The 10000-nt window shown below is 37.9% G+C and overlaps 1 protein-coding gene across 1 annotated transcript in view; it reads right to left on the reverse strand.

Annotated features, from left to right (window-relative positions):
* The window catches only part of LOC138948718 (receptor-type tyrosine-protein phosphatase kappa-like), a 52664-nt gene extending 43762 nt beyond the window's left edge, over positions 1–8902 (reverse strand). Inside the window, exons 1-2 of the mRNA XM_070320324.1 lie at positions 8648–8902; positions 4988–5129 (exon numbers count right to left, since the gene is read on the reverse strand). Coding sequence (XP_070176425.1) covers positions 4988–5054 — 67 coding nt within the window. The 5' untranslated portion in view covers positions 5055–5129; positions 8648–8902. The remainder of the gene's footprint in view (positions 1–4987; positions 5130–8647) is intronic.
* Between the last annotated feature and the right edge of the window lie 1098 nt (positions 8903–10000).

Consider the following 10000-nt stretch of genomic DNA (forward strand, 5'->3'; position numbering starts at 1 on the left):
AAATTAAAAATATAAAAAGTATGATCAAAATAAAATTTCCGAAATCGATTTAAAAACAATTTCATCTTATTCCTTGTGGGTTCCTGATTCAAAAAACATATAGATGTGATATGTTTGGATTAAAAACACGCTCAGAAAGTTAAAAAGAATAGAGATAAAGAAAAGCGTGCTATCCTTCTCAGCGCAACTACTACCCCGCTCTTCTTGTCAATTTCACTGCCTGTGCATCGAGCGGTGGACTGACGATGCTACGAGTATACGCTCTTGCTGTAAAAATGCAGTGAGTTCAGTTTCATTCTGTTAGTTCGACAGCTTGACTAAATGTTGTAATTTCGCCTTACGCGACTTGTTGCCTCTTAAAATAGTTAGTTTCACAGGAGAATGATCAGTTTAATATTTTAGATCAATGTGAACTTCAACAGTCCTCGCACTAGTACAGTAATACCCCACCTTTTGAGACTTTCAACATTTGAGAAAATCAAATCTTCGAATGGAGGGAGTCTCGAAACGGAGGTAAAATCACAGAGAGCCTGGTTATGAAGGAAAAATCTTTAAACAAGTCGCGTAAGGCGCGCAAAATTACTATATTTAGTCAAGCTGTGGAACTCACAGAATGAAACTGAACGCACTGCATTTTTTTTTCACAATGACCGTATTCCGCCGCTCGTACACAAGGCAGGGTAAATTGACGAGCCTGTTTAGCGCGGTAGTTGTTGCGCTGTGCTGCATAGCACGCTTTTCTGTACCTCTCTTCGCTTTTAACTTTCTGAGCGTGTTTTTAATCCAAACATATCATATCTATATGTTTTTGGAATCAGGAACCGACAAGGAATAAGATGAAATTGTTTTTAAATCGATTTCGGAAATTTAATTTTAATCATAATTTTTATATCTTTAATTTTCAGAGCTTGTTTTTAATCCAAATATAACATACTTATATGTTTTTAGAATCAGAAAAAGATGAAAAATAAAATGAACGTAATGTTTGATCGTTTTATAAAAAAATTATTTTAATTACAATTTTCGGATTTTTAATGACCAAAGTCATTAATTGATTGTTAAGCCTCCAAGCTTCGTCGAAGATTGCTTGGCCAAAATTTCAATCAATTTTAATGAAAAATGAGGGTGTGACAGTGCCGCCTCAACTTTTACAAAAAGCCGTATATGTTTTTTTCAATTTTTTTTTCAAGTTCCATGAAGATCGATCTAGTTTTTTTGTTGGTTTTTTTTCCCAAAATTTTATTCAATTAATAAAACACAAGATAACAAAAATGGTAACTGTATTTTCTGTTTGCACACATACTCTCTCATTTACATGCGGTTCAGAAAAAAAACTTTTACATTACACAAAAGGACTAAAAATAGTCATACGTGAAAAAAAATATACTTTTCAACATGTGTAGCATCAAAATGATTTTTTAAAAACAATATTCGCATCATAATGTATGGCTGTCTTTACCTTATATCAAAGAAAATAAACAATAATTTGTTTTTAATTAATAAAACTTCAGACTGACGAAATCTCAAAACAACATGATTTCCAATAATAATTTCCAGTGTTAATCGTTAATCGTTTTTTTTTAAATGCTTACGCACATCTTTGCGATTAAAATAATGTGATTAATCTTCTTCATATTTTTGCTCTTAATTTTAATACCAAAAAGCACATCTGTAACATTCAACCTAATTCTTTCGCCAATGTTTACGAATATGCACATTTCAATATATTTCCAAAACCTGAGCACTGTTGGGCATTCAAAGAAAAAATGCTCCAATACATCAGGTTCATCCTTACAATATGTACAGTTTTTATCAGCCTTCACTTTCATTTTACACAATAAAATATTAGTTGGATAAATGTTTTGCAATATTTTCCAATGCAGTACACGTAATCGAACTTCACTAGTGACAGTGGCTGCTAAGTTCCAATTCTTTTCGTCAATTTCAAATCCTAATTTCTTCTCCAAAATCCTTCTGAAAAGGGTGGGCTGTATTGTTTTCCTACCAGAATCTTTCGAATTTCTTTTACTGATTGAACTTTTTTTCCACAAAAGGTCGGAATGTCACAGACTGAACAATTTACATCGTTTATATCGACATTTCTTAAAAGGAGATGTACAGCTGTTCGAACAACATTGTACTCAAGCAATCTATTTGCAGTGTAGCCAGTTCATTCACACACTTCTTCATAGGAGCAAAACGTCCATTCTCACACACATCGCTCACATACATTATACCACTTTTAATCCAATCCGCAAAAAAGAGTGGGTTTCCTTGACAAATTATATCTTTGTTGTTCCACAACAAACCCGAAACAGAATTACCATTATTATCGACTTGATTGTTATCAACCAATGCCTTCAACACAGCGGACCAAAATTCCGATTTAATACTGTCCAATCCTTTGAATGGTTTACTATTAATGTTCGCAAAAAAACACTCAAAGCGACTCCCAAAACGGAAAAAACAGTGCTTTTGGGAGCCATGACCATTTCTGGTCTTCATTAGACAGAGTTAGGTTCACAACCCAGCTTAACAAAAAGGAACACTGCATCTGACGCAAATCAATCATATTTAATCCACCTTGCTTTACTTCGTTACATTAAACAGTTCTTTTCACCTTTTCAAATGCTTTTCTGTTGCAGTCTTTTTTGCGCCACACGAAGCGAAACATTAACCTATTAATTTCAGTTAGAACGTCGTCTGGTACAATCAGCGCCTGCATTATATAGACAAAATGTGGCAGAATAAACTTTTTGAATACACAGACTTTACCAATAATGCTCAAATTCCTTTTCTCCCACACGCAGATGAGCCTTTTTGCAACATTCACTCTCTCTTCCAAATTCTCTTTCACTTTTGACGCACGCATATAATTACAGAAATATACACCTAGAATTTCCATTTTGTCTGTACATGCAAAACCGCAACACTTATTCCTACAATTCTACCGCGACCCAAACCACATTAGTTTGGATTTTTGGTGATTTATGTTCAAACCTGATATTTCCGAAAATTTACCAATCAAAGCCAGGGATTGGAACATGTCATGTTCATCTTGCAAAAACAATGTAACATCATCAGCAAACTTTCAAAACTTTATTCATATCTCCGTTGTTCCATAATGACATAGGCCTACCCTTTATATTTTTGGCCTCTCGAATTTTGATTGCTAACAATTCAACTGCTAATACGAAGGCTAGTGCGGAAAAAGGACACCCTTGCCTTATTCCGGAATCAATATTAAAAAATTCTGATAACCAACCACAATAATTTATACAACTTTTTGCGTTTTTCATCAAAACATCAACCCATTTCACAAAATCAGTTCCAAAACCACATTTTTTAAACATCTTCAACATAAACTCTTTGGAGATGCAATCATATGTACGAAAAAAGTAAATTGACACCATCAATCCAGGCTTATTATGTAAATCTGCATGTTCTAAAACATCATCAACTAATCGCAATAAGGTTGAGACACGTCTACCTTTTATATACCCAACTTGATCCTCACTCACAACATTCCCAACAACACCAGAGAGCCGAAGAGCTAAACATTTCGCTAATAACTTATAATCTATATTGGTCAGTGAAATAGGTCTTCAATTTTTTAAATCATTTCTTGACAAATCCTTTCCTTTATGAATCAGTGTAGGCCTAATTGCCGCTTTACACTGTGAATTAGATAGAGTTCCATTCTTAAAAGCAGAGTTAAAAGACGCAAGTATATACCTTTTTAGGCTCCTCAAAAAAACCTTATAAAACTCAACTGTTAATCCATCAATTCCAGGAGCAGAACCATTATTCATACGCTTTAGAGCTGACAAAACTTCTCCTTCTACCACTTCCCCTTCACAACTGTCTTTCTGCTGATCATTTATTTTTAAAACCTTTGTTCCATCCAAAAAAGTGTCAATTTTCAAGCTCATGTTTCCCTCATCAATTTTCCGTTTATACAAATCAGCAAAATACGTTTTTTGGACGAGAATAATATCTTCTTGCGTTGTAACAATTCGTCCGTTATCATCTTTTACACTTTCCATTATTGTTGCGTTTGCTCTCGCCTTTTCTAACCCAAGAAAAAAAGGTGTGTTCCTTTCACCCTGCTCGATCCATTGAACTCTTGCACGCACCTGTGCTGCACAAGATTTATGCTGCTCTAACAGTTCTAACTGCAGCTTGACCTTCTGCCGTTTACCTTGCGTTTGAATACAGTCAGGGGAGATCCCAAGGGTTTTATCCAACTCATTTAATTCACCATACAGTTTTGCAACATCATTTTTAATTTCAAAATTTTTAAACTTACTAAAATTTTGGATTGTCAACTTGGTTGGGAATTATTGAAAATGAGAATCAAGGCTTTTTCACAAAAAGCCGGATATGACGTCATCAAAGACGTTTATCCAAAAATGAAAAAATATCTGGGGATATCATACCCAGGAACTCTCATGTAAAATGTCATAAAGATCGGTCCAGTAGTTTACTCTGAATCGCTTTACACACACACACACGCACAGACACACAGACACACACACACACACACACACACACACACACACACACACACACACACACACACACACACACACACACACACACACACACACACACATACACCACGACCCTCGTCTCGATTCCCCCTCTATGTTAAAACATTTAGTCAAAACTTAACTAAATGTAAAAACGAGAAAAAAAGCGAAAAACCCCTTCAAAAACGTTAATGGAGATGAAGATTTCAATGGTGTAAGGGGGGGGGGGGTGGTGGTTATCACCACTACCATCATTATCACTATCTTCGTCGTCGTCGTCGTCGTCGTCGTCGTCATCATCATCATCATCATCACTATCACCATCATCATCATCATCATCATCATCATCATCATCATCATCATCATCATCATCATCATCATCATCATCATCATCATCACTATCTTTACATCAATCATCATGGTGGTGTTAGTGTCAGAGATGTGCTTCGACTCACGTGTGACGACGGGGATGGGACCCAGCAATGATGCGATGACCAGTGCAGACAGCAGTGACGTAGCCATGGTCAGTTGCACGTGCTGACCGCCACACGCTCTCTCCTCACTGTCCTTATACCTCACTGTGTCCGCTCGCCTTACCTGCAATGAAGAACCGACCCGACAGGTAAGTTTAGACGCCTTTTTAGAAAATCATTTCTGTTTGTGAATTATTTCTTTTTGGCTGTCCAAGACGACATGTAGTGCCTTTGTTTGCAAAATAGGGGTTAACTGAAACAAACGTGTGATTTTTGACATCGTCATATGGAGTAATTATAAACTAAAAGATTGCAATTACAGCCGAAGACACACTTTTCCGTAGGTAATCATTCCTTTTGAGCCGGCGGTTTTGTGAAAACACGCGCGCATTATACAAAGCAAGAGTTCGGTGACCCAGATTTTCCACGAAAAATGACCACGGGTGACTATTATGTGCGTTGCGCTCTGACAAAACCAAGAAAGTGAGTCGATTGGATTGAGTAGACTGAGTATGTTCAGCAAGTGTAGCAGTATGCAAGACAATAATCTCAACTGAAATAAAAACGTCAAAGTAGAAAAACAATCCATTATTTTTTTTCGTCAAAGATGTTTTATTCAGGTAATTTTACAATTTATCATGCAATGCATAGAAGTCAGATAATAATAGAGTGGATATGACGGATAAAATCATATACAATACAACATACAATCAATTATAATAAATGCTGTTCCACAAGGGTAAAATATGAAGCCCACTTCAGCCTAAATTTTCCATAATTCAATTCTGTACAGTGGATATGTTTATCGATCTAGTATGTGTAGGCCAGTTCCTTTAAAAAAAAAGGTTCAATGTTGGCTTTACTTTATTTATTCTACATTTGTATACAAAAAAGTTGGCTTGCAATAACATACAATCAAAACCTTCATCAGTGTTTGTTATGCCGTCTTGTCCAAATAATACAAGTGTGGGGTTTAGATCAAGCCTGCTGCAGTTCATTTTTCTTTCATATACTGTTTAAAGTTGTTCCAAAAGGTTTGAACAAATTCACACTGCCATAAACATTATTTCGTCAAATTCACTGAGTGCGAGTACATATATATATATATAATGCCTTTTGGGTTGTCCACTGTAATCGTCAGAAACAGTATTTATGCAAAAATATGTTTTAAAGGAAAGTAACCGATGGGTTTTCTAAATTGTCAGACGGGCGAAGTGGCCCAGTGAATAAGACATCGGCCTCCTAATGGAAGGTCGTGTGTTCAAATCCCGGCCGCGGCCATGAACAAAGAAGAAGATATTGTCAGCATTAATTAGCACCAAATATACTGCCTGAACTGTCAATGCGTATTTATGACCAATTCAAAGTATCGTCCTCCACTAGAGTTGTCACAAGTAAAAAGCAAATAACATCATCATCCCCAGCAAAATGTAAACATAAATCTTTATTTTGTTTTATTCCTGATACACCGGCCATTTTTTATAGGATAAATTCTGTATGAAACTAACCCAGATTCCCTGTAGCGCAATAAGCCAAAATACATCAGGACACTAAACTGTCAGCATAATTCAGCACAGCACGGGAGCAGTGGCGTGGTGGTAAGACGTCGACCTCATAATCTGAAGGTCGTGTGTTCGAATCCCGGTCGCTGCCGCCTGGTGGGTTAAAAGTGGAGATTTTTCCGATCTCCTAGGTCAACTTATGTGCAGACCTGCTAGTGACTTAACCCCCTTCGTGTGTACACGCAAGCACACGACCAAGTGCGCACGGAAAATATCCTGTAATCCATGTCAGAGTTCGGTGGGTTATAGAAACACGAAAATACCCAGCATGCCTCCCCCGAAATCGGCGTATGCTGCCTGAATGGCGGGGTACAAACGGCCACGGTCATACACGTAAAAATCCACTCGTGCTAAAAACATGAGTGAACGTGGGAGTCTAAGCCCATAAACGAAGAAGAAGAAGAAGTATCAGGACACTAAAATGTCAGCATAATTCTCGGAAAAAGCCCAGTTAGAAATGTTTAATAGCACGTACAAAGTTCCATTCTCTGCAATTGTTGGTTAGTAGTCGACCACTAAAAGCAACACAAAATAATCATCAATCGAAAAAGATTGCGCGAAGCTGTCTTTAGTGTGACACTGAACTTCGCACAAATTAATTGTCTCGTTTAAATGAAATATATCACTGATTTATCTTGCCTATTGATACTTCAAATGAACAGAGCGCCACAACACTGATAGGGCCACAAAAGTACTCGAAACTAAATAACAATAACCATCATCTACAGGTCTTGGATCAAAAGAGACTATCAGAAAGTTAATAGCATACCGATAGCACATGAAAATGATTGTGTACCAAATGCATGTTTAGCGTATTTTGACTGTGTGTGGAGCATCAGGAAGGTGTTCAAAGTTTAATATTAACACATATTTAACTTTTTTGGTCAGTGAGAGAAATTCAAGTTGTGTACCAAATGCATGTTTAGCGTATTTTGACTGTGTGTGGAGCATCAGGAAGGTGTTCAAAGTTTAATATTAACACATATTTAACTTTTTTCGTCAGTGAGAGAAATTCAAGTTTTACGCCCTCACGGCAAAGTCATTAGGGGCATGCGCCCGGGTTTTACCCTGACTTTATGTGAGATACACAAGTGTATGCGTGTTTAGGTGGTATATGGCCATGGCTCAAAAATGGTGTCGAAGCCATTTTTCGCCTACTTGGCGTCCTTGTTAACTAATTGTTGTTAACATAGATGCACTTGGAGAACAAAACCATGTTACTTACATCTGACACATGTTAAGACACACAAGTGTATGCGTGTTTAGGTGGTATCAACCATCTGCACTTATGGCAGAATGACCGTCAGTGTCTGATCAGGAACTGAAATCATTACCAGGCTCGCAGAGCTAGCCAGTGGGGTTACAGGCACCAGTAACAAAGCTTTAATCTACAGGAACACAGTTAATTTGCTGAGTCTCTTTGGTTTAAACAAAATTGTATTCAGAATCAAAAAACAAGAAAGGTAAGTTGTTGGGACGTTGTTATTGACAAAATTACGTTACAGTCACGAACATATCGACCCAACGGTCTTTTAAGTGAACAGACAAACAAATATCACACAAAACTTATCTTCCTGAAATTCAGTATTCGCCCAGGAAGCCGAGCGAATGAATGATTGTTTTTTTATTCTGAATTTTGGAACGTTGGCAGTCTCTTTGTTTTTGGATTTGCTCAAAATTGTATTCAGTTTTAGTGTCGTGACATAGAGTATATGACATGGGGGATCCGAAGGCTCAACTATAAAGCTTCTATTAACGAATCCAAGGGGTAACATTAAAGAAGTAAACACGATGGCGGACAAAATCAAAACTCTAATTTGAGAATATTTATAAACAGAAAAGCAGGAGTCTGAGTCTCTTTCAGAGTAAATTAAAACATTAATGTGAAGAGGGTGGGTTGCTAGTAGGACACAGCGCGCAGTGTGACAATAACCGTGAACACGATTTATCCGCCTGGCCGCCGTGACAGCAAGAAAGAAAGCTTTTATTGGCCGGCACATTCTCACTGCTTGCACATTACAGTGACGAAAGGCACTGGCTTTTAATGGTGTGTTGGTGTGAGATGAAAGTAAGAACTGACCTTGCTGTGACAGGGGAGCGACAGTAGATGCTGGAACCACGATGCCAGAACTCCACATAGAAAAAGAACAGCAGCACATTACCCTCCGTGACTGTTTACCATTCAGCACCACACAACACAGCACACAGCACACATCACATCAGTAAAGCGCGGTTAAAAACACAACGTGAGACGCGCTGCGCGTTGCCGGACAAGTTCCAGCATGCAGCATGAACTAAACAATCCGTTGTGTTGTCGTAGCTGCGCCGCCGCGCCGCCGCACCCACAGGTATACGGAAAGCGGTTGGTGTGTCGTTCGCACACACATCGCTCGCTGATCGATATTGGCACAGGCACACGAAAAGTGTTTTGTGCTTCCCGTGTTTTAAATACACGATACTTTAGTTTCTATTCGTGTTTTCACCGTTGGTTTAAACAACGGTGTTTTTATTCAACAATGTATGGATATTATAATATGTAATAAGCAAGTTTAGGATCAACAACAAGCTTTAAGCTCATAGTGGTGATCCTCAGCGTTGACTCTTAGTCCTGTGTCTTCGGATCTGTAGGGCCCAGTGTGGCCACACGTTCTGGTCTACTCACGGACACACAATGTCGCTGTTATATATATATAAATCAGACTCGCACAATACTCCAGTTTTTCTTCTCTGACTGACTATAGCTATAAAGAATTTAAAAAATCAAACTGACACAGTGTCAGTGTTAGTCATGTAAGGCTAAAGTGGGAGTCAATGGTGGTTTGTTGTGTTGTTATTCCTATAGCTTCAGTCACACAACAACAAGTTTTGAACCGCTGCCAGTGAAGTAAAACCAACTCGGGGTGTGTCTTCAGGGGACAGTAATATACACTGAGTCAGCCAGTGAATGAGATAGGCAGCCTGTCCCCACAGACAGGTTACGGAAATAAATGTCTTTTTCTTCTCAGGTTTATAATATAAAACTGGACATTTTTAAGTGCCTAACCTATTACAAACCTAGGCCCTTTACAAAAGAACATATACAAAATATAACAATTAAATGTACAACCTACATAAAACAATTAATCACACGGACAAAAATCACCACATGGTTTTTTTTTCTTTTCAGTTTTTTTCTTCTCAGTTTTTCAGTTTTGTTTCTTCTCAGTTTTTTTTCTTCTTCTCAGTGTTTATATATATTAGTTTTATTTGGCTGTGAAAGAGTTGTGCCTCTTGCAAATAGTGAGGAAAGCACACCTGGCCACTGATCAGCTGAGGAAAGCACACCTGGCCACTGATCAGCTGAGGAAAGCACACCTGGCCACTGATCAGCTGAGGAAAGCACACCTGGCCACTGATCAGCTGAGGAAAGCACACCTGGCCACTGATCAGCTGA

This window comes from Littorina saxatilis, linkage group LG15, assembly GCF_037325665.1.
Source record: "Littorina saxatilis isolate snail1 linkage group LG15, US_GU_Lsax_2.0, whole genome shotgun sequence".
Taxonomy (NCBI): domain Eukaryota; kingdom Metazoa; phylum Mollusca; class Gastropoda; order Littorinimorpha; family Littorinidae; genus Littorina; species Littorina saxatilis.